The 25,539-nt window shown below is 42.7% G+C and overlaps 1 protein-coding gene across 1 annotated transcript in view; it reads right to left on the reverse strand.

Moving 5' to 3' along the window:
• Positions 1–720: 720 nt before the first annotated feature.
• desma (desmin a) overlaps positions 721–25,539 on the reverse strand; it is a 41,933-nt gene continuing 17,114 nt past the window's right edge. Inside the window, exons 5-11 of the mRNA XM_020924557.2 lie at positions 23,129–23,290; positions 21,715–21,840; positions 20,296–20,406; positions 16,375–16,484; positions 13,922–13,974; positions 5,518–5,609; positions 721–2,323 (exon numbers count right to left, since the gene is read on the reverse strand). Coding sequence (XP_020780216.1) covers positions 2,282–2,323; positions 5,518–5,609; positions 13,922–13,974; positions 16,375–16,484; positions 20,296–20,406; positions 21,715–21,840; positions 23,129–23,290 — 696 coding nt within the window. The 3' untranslated portion in view covers positions 721–2,281. The remainder of the gene's footprint in view (positions 2,324–5,517; positions 5,610–13,921; positions 13,975–16,374; positions 16,485–20,295; positions 20,407–21,714; positions 21,841–23,128; positions 23,291–25,539) is intronic.

A 25,539-nucleotide genomic window follows, 5' to 3' on the forward strand; every position in this document is an offset into this window, starting at 1 on the left:
GGTCTAAAGTAGGTCTAAAACCAGGTCTAAACCTGGTCTAAACCAGGTCTAAAACCAGGTCTAAACTAGGTCTAAACTAGGTCTAAACCAGGTCTAAAACCAGGTCTAAACCTGGTCTAAACCAGGTCTAAAACCAGGTCTAAACCTGGTCTAAACCAGGTCTAAAACCAAGTCTAAACTAGGTCTGAACTAGGTCTGAACTAGGACTAAACCAGGACTAAACCAGGACTAAACCAGGATTAAACCAGGATTAAAACCAGGTCTAAACCAGGACTAAAACCAGGTCTAAACCAGGTCTAAATCCAGGTCTAAACTAGGTCTGAACTAGGACTAAACCAGGTCTAAACCAGGTCTAAAACCAGGTCTAAACTATGTCTCTAACAGGATTTAACAGGACTAAATCCTGCTGCGTGGACCATGTCTCTTCTATCCATAATATTTTGAATTTGGTTCAGTAAAGTTTGGGCTTTTTATTTTCTTTTATCAGACAAAACATTTAATGTTACTATTTCCTCGAGGGTCTTTGTTTCTCTACAGCAAATCAAGTAATCCAAAGTAATCAGATTACATCACTCACTTTAAGTAAATTAATAGGTTACGTTACAAACTACATTTTGGGGTGTGTAATCTGTAATCTGTAGGGAAATACATTTTAAAAGTAAACTTCCCAACACGGTCTAAATCGAGCAGATGACCAAAGACGACACGGAGAGTTTAAAGTTATTATCAAATGTGTTTATTTGAATTGGGGCAGTGATGCAGCGTCGCGTGGACTCACACAGACCACGTGCTTAGAGTCACGATCGTTTCCATCAGCGGACAACGTCAAGCTTCAACTCGAGACCAACAACATCGTACAACCTTCTGTGTTCAACCGTTTAAAGCTGCACTGTGGAACTTCATGATCTGGGGTCCGTCATTTGCTCGTTTCTGTGGAAAAATCACTGCAATGCCTGGAATTTACAGCTGGTTTTATCGCTCAAAAACACCTAGAAAAACGACATTCTGACTGCGCGCGGCGTCGCCTCTCCACAGACGCGACCTGTAACTTAACTTGCTCTGGTTTGGTCTCCATGGTGACAGAAAGGTTTAACTTCCCTGTGGATCAAATAAACTCCGTCTAAGTTTACGCCGAACTGTGAAAAATTCCGGACGAAGCGACAACATTTCCACAAAAAAAAAAAAAAAAAAAAAAGCATTTGACGGACCTTCCACCAGAAAAGTTACACAATGCAGCTTTAATAATCGCACAAAATGACATCGATTTTCTACATTGTTTATATTTCTTTATAACTGACATGAAAAAAAAATAAAAACAGAGAACTTTAAAGAGTTTTTTTTTTTTTTTTTGGAATGCCCTTATTTAAAACCGTAGTAACCGTAGTAACGCCTCCTGCTCGTACATACCGTTTGCATTCACTTAAAGGTCGTATGGAGGATTTTTTTTTTTGTTTCAAATTGTCAATGAAAGTTTAAAATACCATTAGAGACGCAACAGCCTTGTAATTATGATGACCAAAAAAAGAAAATCTCTCAACTGTGGACGTAGTGAGGCCAGATAAACATCAGCCAATAGAAAACGAGGCTGTCTCATTTTCTATTGGCTGTTAAGTTGTCAATCAAACTCCTTACGTTTCTAGTGTAACTGACTCGTTGGCGCGCTGGTAATTACGTGGTTTACGCAGCGGTTCTTAGAGGCTTTTTCAAACTGTAGCTTCCTCGCAGTTCGCACAAAGTTTGTTGCGAAGGCGGACGAGAATCCACGGCCGGTTCGCCGCAAAAGAAAGTCTGTTTTTGAGGTCGCTGAAAGAAGAAGAGAAGGGGAAAACAAACTGAGGTGATTTTTGGAGATTTCTTCCAGCGATGGCGCGACTGAAGCAGACGAAGAGTCTAAAAACTGATGTTACGTAAATTACTTCTAGACAGGTCACTTCAACAGTGATTCTGAATGTGCACTGGATGTAAACAAGTGTGATTTCTAGAGTAAAGAGGCGGAGCTGTGGAGGAGGAAGGTGGTGTGACTTATGCACAACATTTGAAAAAGAACGTCGCTGTATTTCTCTTCCCTTAAAAAATCCTCTATACAACCTTTAACGTTTCTTATTCGCATGAGATAAAACGCCTTGGACTGCGGCCCTAAACGCTAAACATGTCGTCGTCTTTACATAAGGGGGATTATCCGAGGTTCTGTTCTGTTCTGTTCTGCGGTGGGATTTTGAAAACGGACGTGGGCGGAATATGCATTTTTATTCGGCTTTTGTCGGGCGGCCATCTTGTTTGTTTACATGATGTCCTGCTGGTGCTGCGTGGACTCGCTCACCACCTGAAAAACAAAAATAAATACGGCGTTAATTTATGGAGGTTTTTTGTTTTTTTTAGGAAGGGTGCGCGGGTTTGTGCGTGGGCAGTCGGAAAAAACGTGGAATTTAGTGAACCAAAGCGACATTTCGGCCGCTGGAAATACAAAAACGGCCTCATGTCGCTGTCATTAAAGACGGGGTGTAACATATTTAGATCAACTTGTAATATTTAATAAGATTTAATAAGATCGCAGGCCGGAAAATACCAGATAATAGCCTGGGCGTGTATTTGTTTCAATCACGTAACAGACCAGGCTTTTATTTGAGACCAGGCAGCAATTTGGAGCTGGCGATTAAATCCTTTCTCACAAAAATCCTTCTCAGCAAAACTGGGAAAATATTGAACTCAAATTCCTTTAACCGGTATAATCCGTGTGTCATTCGTTTATTCGTTTTTCAAAATAAAATCAAAAATAAGAAAATGAAAAAAACAACAATTTTCTTCATTATTTGTCTCCAAAACCAAAATGAAAAAAAAATAGATAATGATTTGTTTTTTCAGTTTTTGATTTTGTGTTTAAATGAAGAATGGAAAAAAATGGATAACGGACTGAACCAGACCAGAACAATCCGTGTATCATTCGTTCATTCGTTTTTCAATATAAAACTAAAAATAAGAAAACGAAAAAACAACAGTTTTCTTCGTTATTTGTCTCCAAAACCAAAATGAAAAAACGGATAACGATTCGTTTTTTCAGTTTTCGATTTTGTGTTTAAATGAAGAATGGAAAAAACAGATAACGGCCGTTTCCCGTTTACGTGACTTCCGTGACTGTGATACCGAACTTTTGCACCGGGTACGGACTGAACCAGGACTGATCCAGGTCCGAGACCAGAGCGGGACTGAGACCGGACCAGACCGGACCAGAGCGGGACTGAGACCGGGACCAGACCGGGACCAGGGACCAGGCGGACTCCGAGCTTTGACTCCGAGCCTCCACGGGGTCCGAGCCTCAGCTTCGAGCTCCGGCCCTGCCATGGGCTCTGAGCCTCCGGTCTGGTCCCGGTCTGGTCCTAGTCTTGTCTCGGTCTCGGTCTCAGGCCCGCTCTGGTCCCGGTTTGTGGGCGGAGCGTTGCACAGAATCGTACTTCTAATTTTAAGGGTGAGTTGTAAATGTAAAACCTTTTCCGGTGTGTTTTTGATGAGTGATTTTTTGTAATACCCCGTTTTTAATAGTTTAAGAGTGAATAAAGTGAAGTTGAAAACATAAACAGTGGTTCAGAGGTGAATAAGTGAAACGAGTGAGTTAGTTTGAGAATAACACGCAGGGCCGGTTCTAGTTTTCTGGGGGTCACCATTTTAAAAAACTACAATGACAAGATTCTTACGTAATACAGTAAAACTCAAAAACAGTGGGAGGCTTCTGGTTCTGCAAAATTGACCAGACTTTCCCCTCAGACTAGTGGAAAAAATGTAGAATAAGAGTTTGAATGTTTGAGTCCACAATTCATGACAAACAACAATTTTAATTTTTGTTTTGGGTTGATTATAATCTTTCTTTATATTAAATATTTTTGTATTTTTATGTGTTTATTTTTAACATGGAAAAAAACTGGTTTTAGTCCTGATTTTAGTCTGGTTTAAACCTGGTTCAGTCCTGGTTTAGTTCTGGTTTAGACCTGGTTTAGTTCTAGTTTAGACCTGGTTTAGTCCTGGTTTAGTCCTGGTTTAGTCATGGTTTAGTCCTGGTTTTAGTCCTGTTTTAGTCCTAGTTTAGTCCTGGTTTAGTCCTGGTTCAGTCCTGTTTTAGTCCTGTTTTTTTCCCCTGGTTTAGTCCTGCTTTAGTCCTGGTTTAGTCCTGCTTTAGTCCTGGTTTAGTCCTGTTTTAGTCCTGTTTTAGTCCTGTTTTAGCCCTGGTTTAGCCTGGTTTAGTCCTGGTTCAGTCCTGGTTTTAGACCTGTTTTAGTCCTGGTTTAGTCCTGGTTTAGACCTGGTTTAGACCTGGTTTAGTCCTGGCTTAGACCTGGTTTAGTCCTATTTTAGTCCTCTTTTAGTCCTGTTTTAGTCCTGGTTTAGTCCTGGTTCAGTCCTGGTTTAGACCTGTTTTAGTCCTGGTTCAGTCCTGGTTTTAGACCTGTTTTAGTCCTGGTTCAGTCCTGGTTTAGACCTGTTTTAGTCCTGGTTCAGTCCTGGTTTTAGACCTGTTTTAGTCCTGGTTTAGACCTGGTTTAGACCTGATTTAGTCCAAAATCTGTTCCTCCTGAAGCTGAATATTTCACTGTGGCGCCCCCTGGTGGTTCGTGAGGCTCGGTGCATGAACCTGGAGCTAGAAACGGCCCTGGAGACAAACTCGTGAACTCTTTTATTTTTTTTTATTTTTTTTAAAATTTGTTTTCATGTTGTGTCCGTAGTTTTTCAGTGTTACTCTCAGTGAGGATGGACTTACAGCGTGGGCACCCTGGCTCACAGAGTACTTCATCTGACGGGCACAACACACGGGCATGAAGAGGAGGGCATGAGGGGGGTATGGGGGCAGGTTCTGGTCCTGGTCCTGGTCTGGGTCCTGTTCCAGCTCTGGTCTACTTCTGGTCTGGTTTTAGTCTGGTTTTAGTCTGGTTCTGGTCCAATACTGGTCTACTTTTAGTCTACTTGTGGTTTGATTCTTGTCTGGTCCTGGCTTGGTTCTAGTCTGCTTCTGGTCTGGTTGTGGTTTAGTCTAGTCTAGTTCTGGCCTGGTTCTTGTCTGCTTCTGGTCTGCTTCTAGTCTAGTTATGGTCTAATCTGGTTCTGGTCTTCTTCAAGTCTGGTTATGGTTCTGGACTAGTTATCGTCTAGCCTGATCCTGGGCTACGCCTGACTTGGTTCTAGTCTGGTGCTGGTCTAATTTTAGTCTGGTTCTGACCTGGTTCTGATTCTTGTCTGGTCTTACTATGGGTCTGGTTGTAGTCTAGTCCTAGACTGGTTGTAGTCCTAGTCTGATCCCAGTGTAGTCCTGATATAACCTTGGTTTGCTTCAGTTCTAGTCCTGGTTGAGTTCCAGGTTTAGTCCTGATGTAGACTCAGTTTAGTCCAGTTCTAGTCCTGGTTTAGTCCTGTTGTAGACTCAGTTTAGCCCAGTTCTAGTCCTGGTTTAGTCCTGTTGTAGACTCAGTTTAGTCCAGTTGTAGTCCTGGTTGAGTTCCAGGTTTAGTCCGGGGTTTTGGGGAGCACACACACCTCTCCGTCGCGGGTCTCGATGGTTTTGATGAGCACAGTTTTCTTGGAGTGAACCTCAGAGGAACGCTGCTTCTGGGACTCTGGACTAGTCTCTGCAGATACACACAAAACACACACAAACACACACACAAAACACACACAAACACACACAAAACACACACACACACAAAACACACACACACACAACACACACACACACACACACACACAAAACACACACAACACACACACAAAACACACACACACACACACACACAACACACACACACACACAAAACACACACAAAACACACACAAACACACACACACACACAACACACACAAACACACAAAACACACACATACACACAAACACACAAACATACACACAAAACACACAAACACACACAAACAAACACAAAACACACACAAACACACAAACATACACACAAACACACAAACATACACACAAAACACACAAACACACACAAAACAAACACAAAACACACACAAACACACAAACACACACAAACACACACAAACAAAACACACACAAACACACACAAAGACACACACAAACACACACGTTAGAAAATCTGGTCTGAGATGACATTTCTAGTTATAAATCTAATATACATGAATAAATATTACACTTTTTTGTATTTAGATTTAAAGGTGCACTGCGTAACTTTTTGACTGGGGGTCCATCACCTGCTTGTTTCTATGGAGATGTCACTGCTGAGCCTGGAATGTTCCACAGTGTGACATTAAACAACTCTACTTTACATTTACACGTCCTAACTTGTCTTGTCATGTTGTCCTAGTGTTCTCCAGTATACGCATTATTGGTTGTGCACATGCAAGGTTGTAGGGTCAAGCACAGTCATTGCATATTCTGTTTTACATAAGGTGTGTAACAGGTGTTACGGGAGTATTATTGCACCATGTCCAGACCGTATCCTGAGAAGTACCAGATTCAAATACTTGCTCGGCTACATATGGTGTACATATCAGAGATGCATAGGTAACAAGGATGGTATTAAAGCTGCGCCTATCGATATCATGATAACACGTACCTATAATGTGAGTTAACGGATAATGATCTTTATGGTCTCTACACTGTACTATATTGAACCTATATGTAGACAGATCTCAGCATAGTTCGCCTCATCTATATATACAAGCATTAACCTATCAGTTATAGAACAGTATCTAATACTCACTCTAAACTTTGTACACGCACGAACTACTGTAACCCAGTTAAATATCATCTCACAACTACATATAGACAACAACACTTAGTGTAGACTAGAATAATATTCTTCCTACAAATCTGTACAATCAAACTCTTAGATTTTAATCGATTGAATACTTCCGCTACTACTGTTACAGCACAGACAATCTTATGTATTCCGTTATTAACAGTTGGTCGTCACCTTATCTTGGAGCGTGTTATGCTAGTAGCAACCTTATGTATTGTACGAGAGTTAATGGACCTTGTCCTCGTGCTACAGTGATCTTGTTACACAGCTCTTATGTGTTAAGCTAGATAGATACTGCTCGCGCGTACGAGTACTGGTACTATACATTCAACTTGTATGTATACAGTTAGAGATCTCTCTGATCATCTTGTTGATTCATGAGCGATTCTATACTTTGAGTTATAGCAGATAGAGACTCTTCGTGAGAGTGTGTGTATTCAGCGAGATTCACTACTATGTTGTATATAGATTAGTTCGTCTTCTACAGTGACATACATTATTGGTAATTCGAGTGATTAATATCGTGTGCCTCTAAGTCATTACTGTTAGCAACAATTGTGTTTTTCTACAGCTTAGTGTAATGCATGTTATAGTAGTGTGTATCTTTTTGCCTATCAGACTATATGGTTTGGTGTGCATACAATTTGCACTAGCTCACTTATGTAAGCTAGATGTGATATATTTCGCCCGTAGCAACTGTTATTCAAGTTTCACGTTTAGTGTTTCAACAGATAATGAGCTTCCGCTATGATATCTGTTGAGAGCGTTATACTCGCTCTTTGTAGTTTTGTTTCTGAGTGTTTATTTTAAGCTTTGGTATCATTTTATTCATTTAATAAATGAGTTGTTATATTTGACGAAATTTTTTTGCTAGCTGTTATTTTAGTGAGATGTTATTTACATTTCGTTCTGTTTTGTGTTATTAATGTTTAGTTGGTGTTATGTATTATGCGTGAGGCTTACTTGTGTTTCTAAGTGAGTATTTTGATAGTTTTTAAATTGTGTGAGCAGGTGGGTTTTTATTGCTCAAAAACATACCTAAAAATACAAACAAAACCAAAAATAAAAAAATGTAATGCCATACTGTGGGTTTTTTGTGTGTGTTTGATCATTGATAGAGACATAAGCAATATACAGCATACTCTGAGGGAGAGAATGCGTTTGATAAGTAGGAGCTCTCCTACCAAGAATAAGTTAGCGCTATGAGATGCACTTTTAAAGCTGGTAGTATGTGTAGACTTTTTCACTGTGCATAGATTAAGAGTCGGGTCGTGGAGAGGCAAGCCGATACATACAAGTAATCATTTAATTGAACTATGAATAAATTAGCATGTTTTGTTGTGTAAAATCAGACACGATGCTGGTTATCCTAGAACCCTCGCGCCTTCACACGAACGTCCTCCCTGTGGTCCACACCACCGACGAGACACGCCATGCGCAGGACCGTGACCAGTGTGCCAAAAGTACAGGTCATTTTCGAGTTATCATTTAGACTTCAGACATGTATGATGGGGATGCACACAATGTAAAAATAGATGCCTGTGTTGGTGGAGACTTTCACGCGGACCTTCATGGTGATAAACCTGACTAGTAGCAGACTGCGCTGTGTATAGCTTTAAGTGCAGCAGGCCACAGCCAAGACGAGAAAGGAGATCAGCGCACGAGATTGTGCTCAGCGTCGTTTGCTCACTCGCTCTCACTGTAATCCGTTTTAGAACCTAGGTTTTAAGATTTTAATTGCTATTAATGTCCTGTTGTCAAAAGCACTTTTGAATAGGAACCCACAATGGATACTATCAGAAAACCATCATCCAGCTCGTGCGGCGTTACTAGGCCCATTTTAACTAGCGTTCGATTTCCTTCCCAAATCGGTTTTTTCCGAGAAAGTTTGCCTAGTGACACACACGCCGAACACGAGTCCTCGGGGAAAAAACGTCACCGAGCAAAGATTCTGAAGATCAGACTCCAGGCTGACTGCGCCCACATGTGACGTGTAAAGATATGAAGGTGATTTTGCCATGTGTGTTTGGACACTTTGGTTGGTTATAAATGACTATTATCACACTGAGGTACTTTCTGGAGTACTCTATTACCAGAAATCTGTTATCACTCAGTACTTTACTGCGGTCTGTAATCACTGCAGTACTTTAACTGCGTCTGTGATCACGTATGTACTTTTACCACACCGGACTCGGGATTGTCTGTATCACTGCAATGTAGCTTATAACTCTGGGTAATACGTGTCTGGTATCAGTCTGCAGTACCTATTAACCCAGCGTCTGTTCATCGGACTGCAGTTTACTAACTATTTAACCCTGGAACTTCTAACCAAGGACTCATGAACTGAAGGCGTTCTCGTAATATACTGCAGTAATAACTGTGGTCTCTCGTGGATTACTTGCAGTACTTACGCGTCTGTTATTAGAAGCTAGTTACCTTATACCGGCATCTGTACCTAGCATTAACTCATCTACCGCATCGGGAGTGAGGTTAGTCACGTAACTTTAGTCCGCGATCTGCTCTAATTACTGCGAGAAATACTCTATTACCGTCTCCGTATTAACTGCAGTACTTTACATGTGCTCTGAGTATGCGGACTGCAGTACTACTTAGAACGATCTCGCTATACTTACTGACAGTACTCTTAACTGATAGTCTGTATCACACTGCAGTAAAGGTTTACTCAACGTCTGTAGTTACTGCAGCTACATTGTACTGTGTCTCATCTATTACTGCAAGATTACTTTACTGACGTCTATCACACCTTGGAGCTAGTACTTTACGTGGTCTGATATTACTAGCAGTACATGACCCTTAACCAAGACATCTGTATTACTGCAGTAAAGCTTTACTGTCAATCTGCTCTAATCAACTGGAGCACGTTAACTTTACCGCGTCCCTGTAATCAAAATGACGCAAGGTGACTTTATCCAGGGCACTCCTGTATCATACTGACAGTACCTATGTACCCGATGCGTCTCAGTATTCTCAGAGAAGTACATTTAAAACCAGATTGAAGAGAACAGAGCATCCTTATATACATATTAGCAGTACTTTACCGCGATCTAACTGTAAAGACAACTTAGGCAGTACTTTGATACACCAGGATCTGTATCCACTCGCAGTATAACTGCTTAGACAAGAACAGGCCCAGAACTAAGACTAGACTTAGCAGCTCTGTATCACTGCAGTTACTTTACAACCCAGACCAGAAGCAGACTAGAACCAAAGCCCAGGACAGTACAATATACCCAATCAACGTCTAGTATCACTGCACAGGTACTATGTTAACCGGAGCGTCTGTAATAAGAGCAAGTACGTATTACCGCATCTGTATGCAATATGCAGTACTTTACCGCGTCGTGGACTCAATCACTGCGAAGTAACATATTATCTCGATAAACATTACTCACATGAGCATGAGTACTTATTAACAGAGGGAAGAGCGTCGTGTATCAGTGCAGCTCGACTATATAACCGCGTCTGTGATTAACTAGGCACCTCAGACCAGGCAGGACAACCTTGCCCCTAATACACACACCCCTCATGCCCCTCTCTTCATGCCCTGTGTAGTTGTGGCTACAACGTAACAGATAAGAGGTACTATACCCACTTCTGTATCACTCGCATGTACTTTAGACCGCGACTCTGTATTAAGAGCAGTACTGGTTGACTGCCATCTCGTGCATCTGTAGTACCTTGTTATACCAGGTCCCGTACTGTACTCACAATACAGTTAACTGAATTATCACAGTGCTGTTAATCACACCTCTGACAATAAACTCTTTATACGGAGATCTAGCTCTTAATTGCACTGACTAACTTTTACCGACGATCTGTATTACTATAGCAGTTACTTTACCACATCTGTATAATATAGGCGTACTATATTACCGGCGCTTGTAACTGCACTGCAGACGTATTTAACCTGCTCCTGTTATCCACTGACAGTAGCTTGTACCCTTTCTGACGGTCTGTATTCAGAGCTGCACGTAATTTTACCTTCGTCTGATCACCTGACGTACGATTACCCGCATCTGTTACTCTCGAGAGAGTACCAACTTCTCACCGCATCTGGTATGTACTGCGCGAGCGTCATTACCATCACGTGCGTGTATTAACTGTCAGTATCTTTACTACGAGTCTGTATCAGGAGGAACACTAGCAGTACTTTGGATCTACCAAATCGCGTACGTGATACTAGCAAAGCTCAAGCGTTGTCATACACACCACGAGTGATATTACTAAAAGCGTACTAGTACTAACCTTAAGGCACCTGAGAGCGTCTGTATCAAGCTGCACCTGATTACCATTATATCGTGAGCGTGGTAATTTAAACTCGAGCACGTAGACTATTCACCGAGCGCTGTATTGAGCACTCTGCAGTAAGGCTTTACCATGTCTGTATTTACTGAGCAGATCACCCTATAACGCAGCTGTCGTGATTACACTGAGAGGTACCTAAATATTACACGTTCGCATCCTAATCTACTGCAAGTAACTGACTTACCGAACGAGAGCGTAGAACCATGTATGAGCCTAGTAACTAAACTTACCACGTCTGACTAAATTAAGACGGTGCAAGTCACTTATACCGCATCTGTTATATAACAACGTGCAACAGTACTTATACCAACCAGGTCTAGGCGCCAGGACTCAAATGGCCTATGGGTTCATACAGCAAGTACTTTAACCACGGGTCTCGTTATGACTGCAGTCTATTACACGCGTCATTAGTATTACAATAACAGTACCTTTAACGCCGCAGCACGTTAAATTAAACTCCAGGTTCTAAAAACAGGACTGCAGAGTACTTTCACCAGGGCGCTGTATATACTTAAGCCAGCTAATTGTTACGCAGCTGATATTACAGCCACGTAAGCGTTCACCTGAGTCTGTAATATACCAAACTTGCAGTACTTTACCGCATCTGTATTATGCAAGTACTTTACCGCGTCGTGTATTAACTTGGACAAAACGTACATGGTTAACTCGGCGTCTAGTAACACTGAGCAAGTGGAAGCTTTCATCGCGTCTGTATTACACTGCAAATACCTCAATTAGCCGAGCGAAACGGCGAAATTGGACTGAGTACTTAACGCGCCTCAGATAATTACGCTACTGAGACAGTAAGCTTTCAGCCGACTAAAACCAGCGTCTGTATCTACTGCAAGTACTTTACCGGCGCTCTAGTATGGGAAAACTGAGAGATAGCAGTACATTCCTCAAAGGACGTACAAATAGTACTCATGAGCTTGCACCGTAACACTTGGATCACCGCCGTCTGATATATCCAATGCAGTACTTTACCACATCTGTATTACTGCAGTACTTTACCGCGTCTGTATCACTTCAGACTTTACCCGTCTGATCACTGCAGTACTTACCGCGTCTCTTACTACTATCAGTACTTACTTTACCGCATCTGTATTATCTGCATTAAACATCTTATCACGTCTGTATTACGCATACCGCTACCTATATCTTACTCTTTAAACTAAGGACCACATCTGAAGGAGTACATAAAAAAAACACACCAAGCAGTACTTATCGGTCTGTAACTAAAAAAAAAAAAAAAAAAAAAAAAAAAAAAAAAAAAAAAAAAAAAAAAAAAAAAAAAAAAAAAAAAAAAAAAAAAAAAAAAAAAAAAAAAAGCCAGTACTTTACCGCGTCTTATCACTGCGTACTTTACCGCGTCTGTACTACTGCAAGTACTTTATCTGTCTTACTGCGTACTTCTGTATATCTGTATTACTGCAGTACTTTAACTTTACGCGTCTGTATTCACTGCAGTACTTACTTTCGCGTCTGTAGTCTTTACTGCAGTACTTTATCGCGTACTGTACTTTACCGCGTCTGTATACTGCAGTACTTTATCGTCTGTACTGCAGTACTTTATCTGTTACTGCAGTACTTTACTGCGTCTGTATTACTGCAGTACTTTATCGTCTGTCTGCAGTATTACTGCAGTACTTTACTGCGTCTGTATTACTGCAGTACTTTACCGCGTCTGTATTACTGCAGTACTTTTGTATACTACTATTACTGCAGTACTTTACCGCGTCTGTATTACTGCAGTACTTTACCGCGTCTGTATTACTGCAGTACTTTATCGTGTCTGTATTTCTGCCTGTGGGTTTGGTCTGTGTTGTGGTGAGGCCAATATCCCTAAGGACATAATGCTGAAAAGAAATCATAACATAAAATAAAGAGCAAATTTCAAAAATCTAATTAATTAATTGGCAGCGTTTTCATAAAATGAGGGAATATTCATGATCATGATCCACGCAGTCCGACTCGCCAAACATAATATTACACTTCAAGCTCGGACGTGACTTCAAACTCCGAGGTCTAAGTGGGAGTCGGAAGAAAATCGAACGCAGGATCATTTCTTTTCTTGGCTGTCTTCATTTCTGCTGTGAGAGCCCTCGCAGATGATTGGTGGACTGCTCTCCTGACTGGTCCTGATTGGCCGTTGGATTCTGGCCCGTGATTGGTGGGGCTTGTCTACGCCCGCCTCACCTCCAGGCTCCTCCCCCTATTTAAGGAGAGTCCCAGCACCTGTTCAGGGCCGTGGTGTTTGTGGTCAGTCTGACATTTTGTGTTTGTGTCTCTTTCGCGTCAGTCGTTTTGTTTTCGTACTAGTTCGTGTCTGACGTTTGTTTGTTTGTGCTGAGACACTTGTTTAGTTTAGTTCTGTTTTGTGCCTTTTTGTTTTGTTTTGTTTTTACTTTGGGACACTTGTGATTTAGTTTTGTTGTATGTCCTTTGGTTTAGTTACTCGTTTTTGTATGTCTATGTGATTCGTTTTTGGCCCAAAACTTGTTATTTTTTCTTTTTTTCATAGTTTAGGTTATTTAATGTGCATATTTAGTACATAGTTTGTTAATTTACCCTTTTACATTCTTTTTAATTAAACATTACTTAATTTATACTAGTTTCTACCTTGTGTTTTTGTTACTTCTTTAAGTCTCGTGAGTTTTGTGGTCCTCTGTGTCTTTTATTTAACTTTTTTTCTTGATTTTGTTCATTTTTTTAAATCATTTTGTATAGCTTTACGCACTTTAACACTTTTTATTTATTGATTTACTTATGATTTTGTGTCTTTTATTGCACTTTGGAAAGCGTCACGTTTATAAAAAGTGGACTGGGTTGAGTTTTACCTCTGAAGCCGATGGAGGAGAAGGCGGACGGCAGGGGCACTGTGGTCGTGATCCTAGAACGTAACACAATTATGTTTACAGGTCAGCAAAAAGTGAACAAAAAGAATAAAACAAAACAAAATAAAGTCATGAAGTTGATTAAAACGATAATTATAATTTTCTGAAATGAACGTACACTCAAGAAAAACAGTGTAAGCGATTATTATTATTAGTGTTGGGAGTAACGAGTTATAAAAGTCACGAATTACTGTAATGTGTCGCTTTTTGCTGTAATGCAGTAATGTTACGGCATTACAGGGGAAAAAAATATAATATTTTACTCGGTACAAATGTCAGTATCGCGCGTTACAATGCATTTTAAACCTGGATTGAAGTGGTGGGTTTTTCGTTTTTCTTCATACAAATTTGCTAAAATCACGGCGATATCAGCAGCGGTGAAATGTGGGAGGTGCGCCCACGTAGACCGTCAGGTGACCGCGGGCGAAAGGACCGACGCAGAACTCCACACTACACTGGGCGAAGTTTAGTTCTGGTTTAGATCTTGTTCAGTTCTGGTTTAGTCCTAGTTTAGTCCTGGTTTAGTCCTGGTTCAGTCCTGGTCCAGTCCTGGTTCAGTCCTGGTTAAGTCCTGGTTTAGACCTGGTTCAGTTCTGGTTTAGTCCTGGTTCAGTCCTGGTTTAGTCCTGGTTTACTCCTGGTTCAGTCCTGGTTAAGTCCTGGTTCAGTCCTGGTTCAGTCCTGGTTTAGACCTGGTTCAGTTCTGGTTTAGTCCTGGTTTAGTCCTGGTTCAGACCTGGTTCAGTCCTGGTTCAGTTCTGGTTCAGTCCTGGTTTAGTCCCGGTTCAGTTCTGGTCCAGACCTGGTTTAGTCCTGGTTCAGTCCTGGTTCAGTCCTGGTCCAGACCTTGTTCAGTCCTGGTTTAGATCTGGTTTAGTCCTAGTTTAGACCTGGTTCAGTTCTGGTTCAGTCCTGGTTTAGACCTGGTTTACTCCTGGTTCAGTCCTGGTTTAGTCCTCGGTTCAGTCCTGGTTTAGACCTGGTTCAGTCCTGGTTTAGTCCTCAGTTCAGTCCTGGTTTAGACCTGGTTCAGTCCTGGTTTAGTCCTGGTTTTCTCCTGGTTCAGTCCTGGTCCAGTCCTGGTTTACTCCTGGTTCAGTCCTGGTCCAGACCTGGTTTAGTCCTGGTTCAGTCCTGGTTCAGTCCTGGTCCAGACCTTGTTCAGTCCTGGTTTAGATCTGGTTTAGTCCTAGTTTAGACCTGGTTCAGTTCTGGTTTAGTCCTGGTTTAGACCTGGTTCAGTCCTGGTTTAGTCCTGATTTGGCCCTGGTTCAGTCCTGGTTCAGTCCTGGTTTAGACCTGGTTTAGTCCTGGTTCAGTCCTGGTTTAGACCTGGTTTACTCCTGGTTCAGTCCTGGTTTAGTCCTGATTTGGACCTGGTTCAGTTCTATTTTAGACCTGGTTCAGTTCTGGTTCAGTTCTGGTTCAGTCCTGGTTTTAGACCTGGTTCAGTCCTGGTTTACTCCTGGTTCAGTCCTGGTTTAGTCCTGATTTGGACCTGGTTCAGTTCTATTTTAGACCTGGTTCAGTTCTGGTTCAGTTCTGGTTCAGTTCTGGTTCAGACCTGGTTCAGTCCTGGTTTAGTCCTGGTTCAGTCCTGGTTTAGACCTGGTTCAGTCCTGGTTTAGACCTGGTTCAGTCCTGGTTTAGTCCTGATTTGGCCCTGGTTCAGTCCTGGTTCAGTCCTGGTTTAGACCTGGTTTAGTCCTGGTTCAGTCCTGGTTTAGACCTGGTTTACTCCTGGTTCAGTCCTGGTTTAGTCCCTGATTTGGACCTGGTTCAGTTCTATTTTAGCCTGGTTCAGTCCTGGTTTACTCCTGGTTCAGTCCTGGTTTAGTCCTGATTTGGACCTGGTTCAGTTCTATTTTAGACCTGGTTCAGTTCTGGTTCAGTTCTGGTTCAGTTCTGGTTCAGACCTGGTTCAGTCCTGGTTTAGTCCTGGTTCAGTTCTGGTTTAGACCTGGTTCAGTCCTGGTTTAGTCCTGGTTCAGTCCTGGTTTAGTCCTGGTTCAGTTCTGGTTTAGACCTGGTTCAGTCCTGGTTTAGTCCTGGTTCAGTCCTGGTTTAGACCTGGTTCAGTCCTGGTTTAGTCCTGATTCAGTCCACATACGGTACAAAAGTTCACCATCTTCGCAGTTATTTTGCTGAGAGTAAATTAAAAGTGCTGCAATAGTCGCGTCACGTTTTATATTTTAAACGCAGTAATATTGTAATGAAACAAATTAATCTGAAACGACTTGCCCACACTCGTCACACCCGAACGTTTACTCATATTTCATCGAGTCTCCGGGTAAGAAACAGTTTTCGAGGAGAAGGAATCGAGGAGCGAGGATTGCGACGCGGCCCGTGAACGCCACAAAACGGGGAAGCGTGGGGGGGGGGGGGGGGGGGCGTACCTGCTCTCCTCTCCTTCCAGCAGCTTCCTGTAGGTGGCGATCTCGATGTCCAGAGCCATCTTCACATTGAGCAGGTCCTGGTACTCCCTCAGGTGACGCGCCATGTCGTCCTGGAACGGAAACAAAACACGCGTCAATCCACGATCACGCCGTTTAAGCCCCGACGCGCGATAAATATAAAACGGCTCGTCCCACGCACACTTGTGATGGTCTTTTCTTAGACTAACCTTGGACCGAAGCCACTTTTCAGAACGTTATTCGTGAAGATAAACGAGAAGAGTTTAAAAGAGTTACACCTGGCTTTAGACCTGGTTTAGTCCTGGTTTAGTCCTGGTTTAGACCTGGTTTAGACCTGGTTTAGTCCTGGTTTAGACCTGGTTTAGACCTGGTTTAGTCCTGGTTTTAGTCCTGGTTTTTAGTCCTGGTTTAGTCCTGGTTTAGACCTGGTTTAGTCCTGGTTTTAGTTCTGGTCTAGACGTGGTTTTAGTCCTGGTTTAGTCCTGGTTTAGACCTGGTTTAGTCCTGGTTTAGTCCTGGTTTACCTGGTTTTCCTGGTTTTAGTTCTGGCTAGACTTGATTTTTAGTCCTGGCTTTAGTCCTAGTTTAGACCTGGTTTTAGTCCTGGTTTTAGTCCTGACTTTAGTCCTGGTTTAGACCTGTTTAGACCTGGTTTACCTGGTTAGTCCTGTCCTGGTTTAGTCCTGGTTTTAGTTCTGGTCTAGACGTGGTTTTAGTCCTGGTTTAGACCTGGTTTAGTCCTGGTTTTAGTTCTGGTCTAGACTTGGTTTTAGTCCTGGTTTAGACCTGGTTTATTCCTGGTTTTAGTCCTGAATTTAGTCCTGGATTAGACCTGGTTTAGTCCTGCTTTTAGTTCTGGTCTAGACTTGGTTTTAGTCCTGGCTTTAGTCCTAGTTTAGACCTGGTTTAGTCCTGGTTTTAGTCCTGACTTTAGTCCTGGTTTAGACCTGGTTTAGACCTGGTTTAGTCCTGGTTTAGTCCTGGTTTTTAGTCCTGACTTTAGTCCTGGTTTAGACCTGGTTTAGACCTGGTTTTAGTCCTGACTTTAGTCCTGGTTTAGACCTGGTTTAGACCTGGTTTTAGTCCTGACTTTAGTCCTGGTTTAGACCTGGTTTAGTCCTGGTTTTAGACCTGGTTAAGTTCTGGTTTAGACCTGGTTTAGTCCTGGTTTAGACCTGGTTTAGTCCTGGTTTATTCCTGGTTTTAGACCTGGTTAAGTTCTGGTTTAGACCTGGTTTAGTCCTGGTTGTTGTTCTTAGACTAACCTTGGACCGAAGCCACTTTTCAGAACGTTATTCATGAAGTTAAACGAGTTTAAAAGAGTTACTTCCTCCGTGGCGCTGATGTTACAGGAAGCACAGAACTCGCAGCAGTCGCGTCTACGGTTACAGAGATTCATGCCGAAGTCTTTCTATTCATATCATAACATAAACACGTTACACTCTGAGGACACACTCGTCAGTCTGGTCCCCACAGAGATAAAGAACATGACCTCTGTCCAGAGCTTTAGGACAGGAGTCTCCAACCTCAAGCTCTGGAACTAACGGCAGCTTTCCTCCCAATCAAAGAAAATAAAAAAATTAAGTGCCGGACTAACACCAAAAGTAGATTTTTATCAGTTAGAGGAGCAGATCTATGGAATAATCTGGATGGCAGGTTAAAAAGATCGGTATCAATTAAGGCAGGGGTGTCAAACGTACGGCCTGGGGGCCAGATTCGGACCTTCAAGACCTTTAATCTGGCCCTGGGCTGATTTTCTACTAAAATATTTTGATTATATTTTCTGCGGTGCTGAGCAGAGCAGCGTCTCCAGCGTCTCTGTACGTGGCCCCTCCCACCCAGCGTCTCCAGCGTCTCTGTACGTGGCCCCTCCCACCAGAGCAGCACAAATGAAGACTTGTCTCTTTTCAAACGCTCTTAACCCTCTCAGGCTCAAATTAAATTTTAGTAACAGGAAAAAATCTGATATTTGGGGAAAATGATCATGTGGGGTAGTGATATACAATCCTGACTTTTTTTTTGAGAGACCTTCACATCCAGTGTGTCTGGGATGTTTTAGATTTGCAACATTGGTTCAGTGTCGTAAATTAACACTGAAGACTGAAAATGACATGAACACTAACTTTATGTGTAAACCACTTTTCATAACAATGAAAACATAAAGCAGAGTGTAACAGCTTTACAAATGCAGAACAAATCACTTTTTCAAGAAACAATTTTTATCCTTTGTAAAGCACAAAAGTATTTTGCACTTCTGGCAGGTCGTTTGTGTGTAGTCGTTCTTGCACAGTTTGCATCGTCCACGTTTATCAGCATGGATGAGAAAAAAGGCTCCTGAGTAAAAAGAAAAAAACTCATAAAATATAGATGTGGAGTAAGTAGGTAATTGGCATTTAGCTGTTGCAAATCTACAACGTCTGCCTGGAGAGGGATAAAGGACGATCGTTTTGACTGTTGACCGTGACACCCTCGTCAGAAAAATGTCCAAAATAAGAAAAGTGGAGCCGAGTGCAGAATTTTACAACAAAAATGGACTTATTCCTATTTACATAAAAGTTCATGTTAAAACTTTGTGTTGAAATTGTATTTTTCTTAAACTTTCAGGTTGTTCATAATATTATAATATTTTGTAAAAGAAAGAGTTCATCAATTAAAAAAGATTTCTGTAATAGATTTGTGTTTCTCTGCACAAATATTTGAACTTATTGTTATTTTTGGGGTTTATATGACATGAGTTTTCTGATCTGGCCCCTTCCCGATCAAAGTTGGTTGGATACGGCCCCCGGACCAAAATGAGTTTGACACCCCTGAATTAAGGCATTTAAAAAATTACACATTTAATTCTGTAGACAAACACAGAGCACTAGAATGATTTAAAGACATATTCTTATTACACAGAGAAATAATAAGGCAAAGCAACAGAAGCAAGTCAGTGTACAGGACTAATGTTGATGATTTTGAAGGAATAAACATGTATATTTTTTCTTAAAGGTTGTATAGAGGATTTTTTAAGCAGCTCCCTCAGTAGAAACATCCCCTCCCGCCTCTTTACTCTAGAAATCACGCTTGTTTACATCCAGTGCGCTTTCAGAATTACCGTTGAAGTGACCTGTCTAGAAATATTTTAGCGACCGACGCGTCAGTTTTTAGACCCTTCGTCAGCTTCATTCGCGCAAGTTTTCGCAGTTCGCAGTTTGGCATCGCTCCTTTTCCCCTTCGCTTCTTCTTTCAGTGATTTCAAAAACTGACTTTCTTTTGCAGCAAACGAGTTGTCGATTCTCTTCCTCCATCGCAACAAACTTTGTGCAAACTGCGAGGACAGTTTGAAAAAGCCTCTAAGAACCACTGCATAAACCACGTGATCCCCGCACGCCGACGAGTCAGTTACACTAGAAACGTAGGGAGTTTGATTGACAACCTGACAGCCAATAGAAAATGAGGTAGCCTTGTTTTCTATTGGCTGATCTTTATCTGGCCTCACTACGTCCACAGTTGATAGATTTTCATTCTTTTTTTTTTTTTGGTCATCATAATTACAAGGCTGCTGCATCTCTGTAATGGTATTTTAAACTTTCAATGACAATTTGAAAAAAAAATAAAAAATCCTCCATACAACCTTTAAGTGTAGGAAGTAGAATTGAGGTTTTTTTTTCCTTTTTTCTCTGTGTTATCCAAGTAATAATAGTAATAATAATGATGATCATTTTAATATAAAAACATTAATGATTAATTGATAATCGATCTTTAATTCTTCCGACGATCGATTAAGAAAATTTCATCGAATGCCCGTCCCTAGAGTGTGAACCGTCCCATATTTAATAAATAAACATAAATATTCATATGTACGTTACACCTTTGGTCACGTCGGAGTAAAGAATCAGGGAGTTGGGGAGACGTTTGTACCTTCATCTTGGCGATGTCCTCCTCCAGGCGAGTGATGGTTTCCTGGTACGATCCAGCCTCACGTCCCATGCGGTCCTCAAGATCCCTCATCTGACGCAGCAGGGACTCGTTCTGCTCGGACACAGGAGGTCAGAGGAGGTCAGAGGAGGTCAGAGGAGGTCAGAGGAGGTCAGAGGTGGTCAGAGGAGGTCAGAGGTCAGAGGTGGTCAGAGGTCAGAGGTCAGAGAGGTCAGAGGTAGGAGGTCAGAGGTGGTCAGGTCAGGAGGTCAGGTCAGGAGGTCAGGTCAGGTCAGGAGAGGTCAGAGGAGGTCAGAGGTGGTCAGAGGTGGTCAGAGGAGGTCAGAGGAGGTCAGAGGTGGTCAGAGGTGGTCAGAGAGGTCAGAGGTGGTCAGAGAGGTCAGAGGTGGTCAGAGAGTCAGAGAGGTCAGAGGAGGTCAGAGAAGGTCAGAGAGGTCAGAGGAGGTCAGAGGAGGTCAGAGGTGGTCAGAGAGAGGTCAGAGGAGGTCAGAGGAGGTCAGAGGTGGTCAGAGGAGGTCAGAGGAGGAGGTCAGAGGTGGTCAGAGGTGGTCAGAGGAGGTCAGAGGAGGTCAGAGGTGGTCAGAGGAGGTCAGAGGAGGTCAGAGGTGGTCAGAGGTGGTCAGAGGTGGTCAGAGAGGTGGTCAGAGGAGGTCAGAGGAGGTCAGAGGTGGTCAGAGAGGTCAGAGGAGTCAGAGGTCAGAAGGTCAGAGGAGGTCAGAGGTCAGAGTCAGAGGTGGTCAGAGGAGGTCAGAGGTCAGAGGTCAGAGTCAGAGGTCAGGAGGTCAGAGGTCAGGTCAGAGGTCAGGAGGTCAGAGGAGGTCAGAGGTGGTCAGAGGTCAGGTCAGAGGTGGTCAGGTCAGAGGTCAGAGGTCAGAGGTAGAGGTCAGAGAGGTCAGAGGTCAGAGGTCAGAGGAGGTCAGAGGAGGAGGTCAGAGGTGGTCAGAGGAGGTCAGAGGTGGTCAGAGGTGGTCAGAGGTCAGAGGTGGTCAGGAGGTCAGTCAGAGGAGTCAGAGGTGGAGGTCAGGAGGTCAAGAGGTGGTCAGAGAGGTCAGAGAGGTCAGAGGTGGTCAGAGGTCAGAGGTGGTCAGAGGAGGTCAGAGGTGGTCAGAGGTCAGAGAGGTCAGAGGTAGGTCAGAGGAGGTCAGAGAGAGGTCAGAGGTCAGGAGGTCAGAGGAGGTCAGAGGTGGTCAGAGAGGTCAGAGGTGGTCAGAGGTCAGAGGAGGTCAGAGAGGTCAGAGGAGGTCAGAGGTGGTCAGAGGAGGGAGAGGTCAGAGGAGGTCAGAGGAGGTCAGAGGTGGTCAGAGGAGGTCAGAGGTGGTCAGAGTGGTCAGAGGAGGTCAGAGGAGGTCAGAGGAGGTCAGAGGTGGTCAGAGTCAGAGGTGGTCAGAGGTGTGTACTCACGGTGCCTTTGAGGGAGTCGATCTCGCAGGTGTAGGACTGGATCTGGTGCCTGTACTCCATGCTCTCCTGCTTGGCCTGGCGCAGGGCGTCGTTGTTCTTGTTCACAGCCTGGTTCAGGTCGGACACCTGCAGCAACAGCACAAACACTGTGGAATTTAGAGGATCAAATCTGACCTGGGACCCCACTTTGGACAGCGCATTTATGTTAGTCCAGGTTACAGTAGTTCCTTGGCCTCCTACTCTAGATCTGTGTGATACTCCAGGTGTCTGTACTTAAGGCCACGTTCAGACTGCAGGGCTCAATGCTCAATTCAAATTTTTTTGTGAAATCCGATTTTTTTTTATGTTATTAGGTTCTTTTTTCAGAGCAAGAGTTTGTTTTTCACACTTGTTTGTCTTTCTCAGAGTCTCGTGATGTTGCTGTGACGTGTTCGCTCAGATGAAACACCTTCGCTGGATTAAAGAGGCAATCGAAATACGGAAACGTGCCCAATGGACGATAAACCGGGACGAGGGGCTTTTTCACTCTCACACACCTGGGATACCGTCCTGAGGAAGTGGAACTGCAGGTGGCGCTGTCGTCCTGCCTCCACCGGTAGGAAAACAGCGCCAAAACCTGTTTAAATCAGCTGAGCGACACGACACAGAAACATCACGAGACTCTGAGGAAGAGCGCACTGTCAGCTATGAAAAACAAACTTTTGGTCTGAAAAAAGAACAACATAAAATGTCAGAAGACCAAATTTCCAATTAAACGTGACTTGTACGTGATCTCCAGTGTGAACTTTAAAGTGTCCCGCATGAGCATTGGAGGACACGACGACGTCACACACAGAGAGCATGTTCAGTGTTTACGGAAGTCGCCTAAACTCTGGGCTTGTCCCCCAAAATCTGGTCCAGTTGTTGGTAAAATGTTCAGGTCACACGTCCACGGCCGCTTCGTTTGTTTGAGTCTTTATCCTCCTTGTTTTTGTGTCGCAGGTTCTTTATTTTTTCGTTGACATTGGAGCCAGGTCCGTCTGTAGCCGCGCTCGGACATTTCTTTGACAATCATTTCAAAAAACGCGTGGTTCCGATTAGACTCCTCCAATTTAACCTGAACACATCGATCCCCCCAAATATGAATAAACCCTCTAACTTCATGACGAGACTCTGAGCCTGACGTGTAGGTGGGATGAATGTGACCTGACCGTTCAGACTGAAGTCGCATGTCAAAAGATCAGATATGTATCGGTTTCAGGAGGAAATATCCAAGTGTCCTGGGTCACATTTGAAAAAAAGTCATTAAAAGATCAGATACAGGAACATAGGGGCCAAAAAATCGGATTTGGGTCACTTCAGGCTGCAGTCTGAACGCAGCCTTAGACTCGTACCAGTCGTCTGCGTCACACCGTAGATCTGTGATAGTCTTTACCTTAGACTTGTACCAGTCCTCGGCCTCTGCGATGTTCTTGGCGGCGATGGCCTCGTACTGGACTCTGATGTCTCTGAGGGCAGCGGTCAGGTCGGGTTTGGACATGTCCATCTGGACCTGGATCTGAGTCTCCTGCATCTGGCTCTGCAGCTCACGGATCTCCTGCACGGACACAACATCAGGTTTGTAAACTTGTCTACTCACACAGGATTAGAAACTCACACCGCTTTTTTCAAGAAACTCTTTTTTAAATTGAGAAAAACATTTTATTACAACATCACAAATAATTAACTCTGTATATATTTTTTCATTTTATTTTTTTATTTTAATTGTAAACGTCTTACATTTCCCGTTTAATTTCCCCCATAGACTTTATTTTAAAAAATTATATTGGAAGTTTAAAATCTTGCTTACGTCTAACGAAAACGCGCCTAATGACCACAAGACCTATGATTTTATTTGATCTGTTTAGGGAACTTTATAAAATGTGAAGTTATTGAAACATTTTGCTGATTTTCAGTTAGTTCACATATCGCTGGTTGGCTTCTGTCGTGCCTTTAAACTCTATGGGAAAACTATGGGAAAAATGAATGGAGGTTTATTAATTTTTCAAAATAAAACCAAAAATAAGAAAACAAAAAAAACAAAAAAAAAACAAAACTTTTTTCTACATTATTTATCCCCAAATCCAAAATGAAAAAATAGATAACGATTTTTTGATTTTGTGTTTAAATGAATAATGGAATAATGGACAACTGATAACTTTTCCTGTTTCCGTGACTTAATCTGCGATACTGAACTGAACCAGGACTAAACCAGGACTGAACCAGGTCTAAATCAGGTCTAAACCAGGTCTAAACAAGAACTGAACCAGATCTAAACCATAACTAAACTGGTCTCAGTCCTGTTCTGGTCCTGGTCCGGTCCTAGTCTAGTCCCAGTCTCAGTCCTGATCTTGTCCCGGTCTGGTCCCAGTCTCAGTCCTAAACCAGGATGAAACCAGGTCTAAACTGGTCTCAGTCCCAGTCTGGTCCTGGTCTAATCCCAGTCTCAGTCCTGATCTTGTCCTGGTCTGATCTTGGTTTCAGTCCCAGTCTCAGTCCTGGTCCTGGTCCCAGTTTCAGTCCTAAACCAGGACTAAACCAGGACTGAGTGTCGGGACGGGCCCGGAGGCGCGCCCGCTTAGACCGTCAGGTGATCAGGACTGAGACCAGGACCAGACCGGGACTCAGACTGGGACCAGACCGAGACCAGACTGGGACTGAGACCGGAATTCAGACCGGAACTCAGACCGGGACCAGACTGAAACCAGATTGGGACTGAGACCAGGACTGAGACCGGTTCAGTCCTGGTTTCGACCTGTTTTAGACCTGGTTTAGACCTGGTTTAGACCTGGTTCGGTCCAGCATCACAGTTTAAGTCACGTAAACGGGAAACTTCCTTTATCCGTTTTTTTTTTCGTTTTTCATTTAAACATAAAATCAAAAACTGAAAAAACAAATCATTATCTTTTTTTTTCATTTTGGTTTTGGAGACAAATAATGAAGAAAAGAGTTTTTTTTTTTCTTTTTCATTTACATATTTTTGGTTTTGAAAAACAAATAAACGAACGACACACGGTTTTGTTGAGCTCCATAAGACGAACTTGACTTCCTGCTCTCTACTCCCCCTGGTGGAAAACTCTCAAACTACATTCTGACCATTTTATCGGCGAGTCCAGGAGTTGGGCGGCGCCTCGTTCCCGGGCTCGTCCGCCTCTCTGTCTGCAGCTGTCCCTCGGCCTTGTGCTCACCGGTTTAAAAATACCCGTGCATCTGCTCACACGCCCTGCGGATGACAGGCCTCTTCAGCCAATCGCGGCGCGCATAGCTCCGGGGTCAAGGGTCGACCTCCAGCGAGACAGAGGCATGTGTCCTCGTCCAGAACTCGATACGAGCTTTGATGAAACTCAAATATTTCGGTATGTGTCAACAGTTCGCCTCCCGTGGCCTCGTTTAAAATACACGAATAGAATTTTATGAAGTGACAAAGGAAGAAAAAAAGCGTGAAACGGTTCGCTAATGGATCACACTTTGAATTTATCTGATCTGGTCCAAGATTTAAAAAATTATCATCAGGTTATTCGTCTTGTTTTCACGTTTATTATCGACTTAAATCTGTGTGTCGTTTGTTTATTCGTTTTTCAATATAAAACCAAAAAAAGAAAACGAAAAATCAACTGTTTTTTTTTCATTATTTGTCTCCAAAACCAAAATGAAAAAAAAAAAACAGATAATGATTTGTTTTTTCAGTTTTCGATTTTGTGTTTAAATGAAAAATGGAAAAAACGGATAACGACCCGTTTATGTGACTTAAACTGCGATGTCGGACTTTTGCGCTGCATACGGACTGAACCAGGACTAATCCAGGTC

The sequence above is a fragment of the Boleophthalmus pectinirostris genome, unplaced genomic scaffold, assembly GCF_026225935.1.
Source record: "Boleophthalmus pectinirostris isolate CB_2022bp ecotype Guang Dong unplaced genomic scaffold, ASM2622593v1 HiC_scaffold_1, whole genome shotgun sequence".
Taxonomy (NCBI): Eukaryota; Metazoa; Chordata; class Actinopteri; order Gobiiformes; family Gobiidae; genus Boleophthalmus; species Boleophthalmus pectinirostris.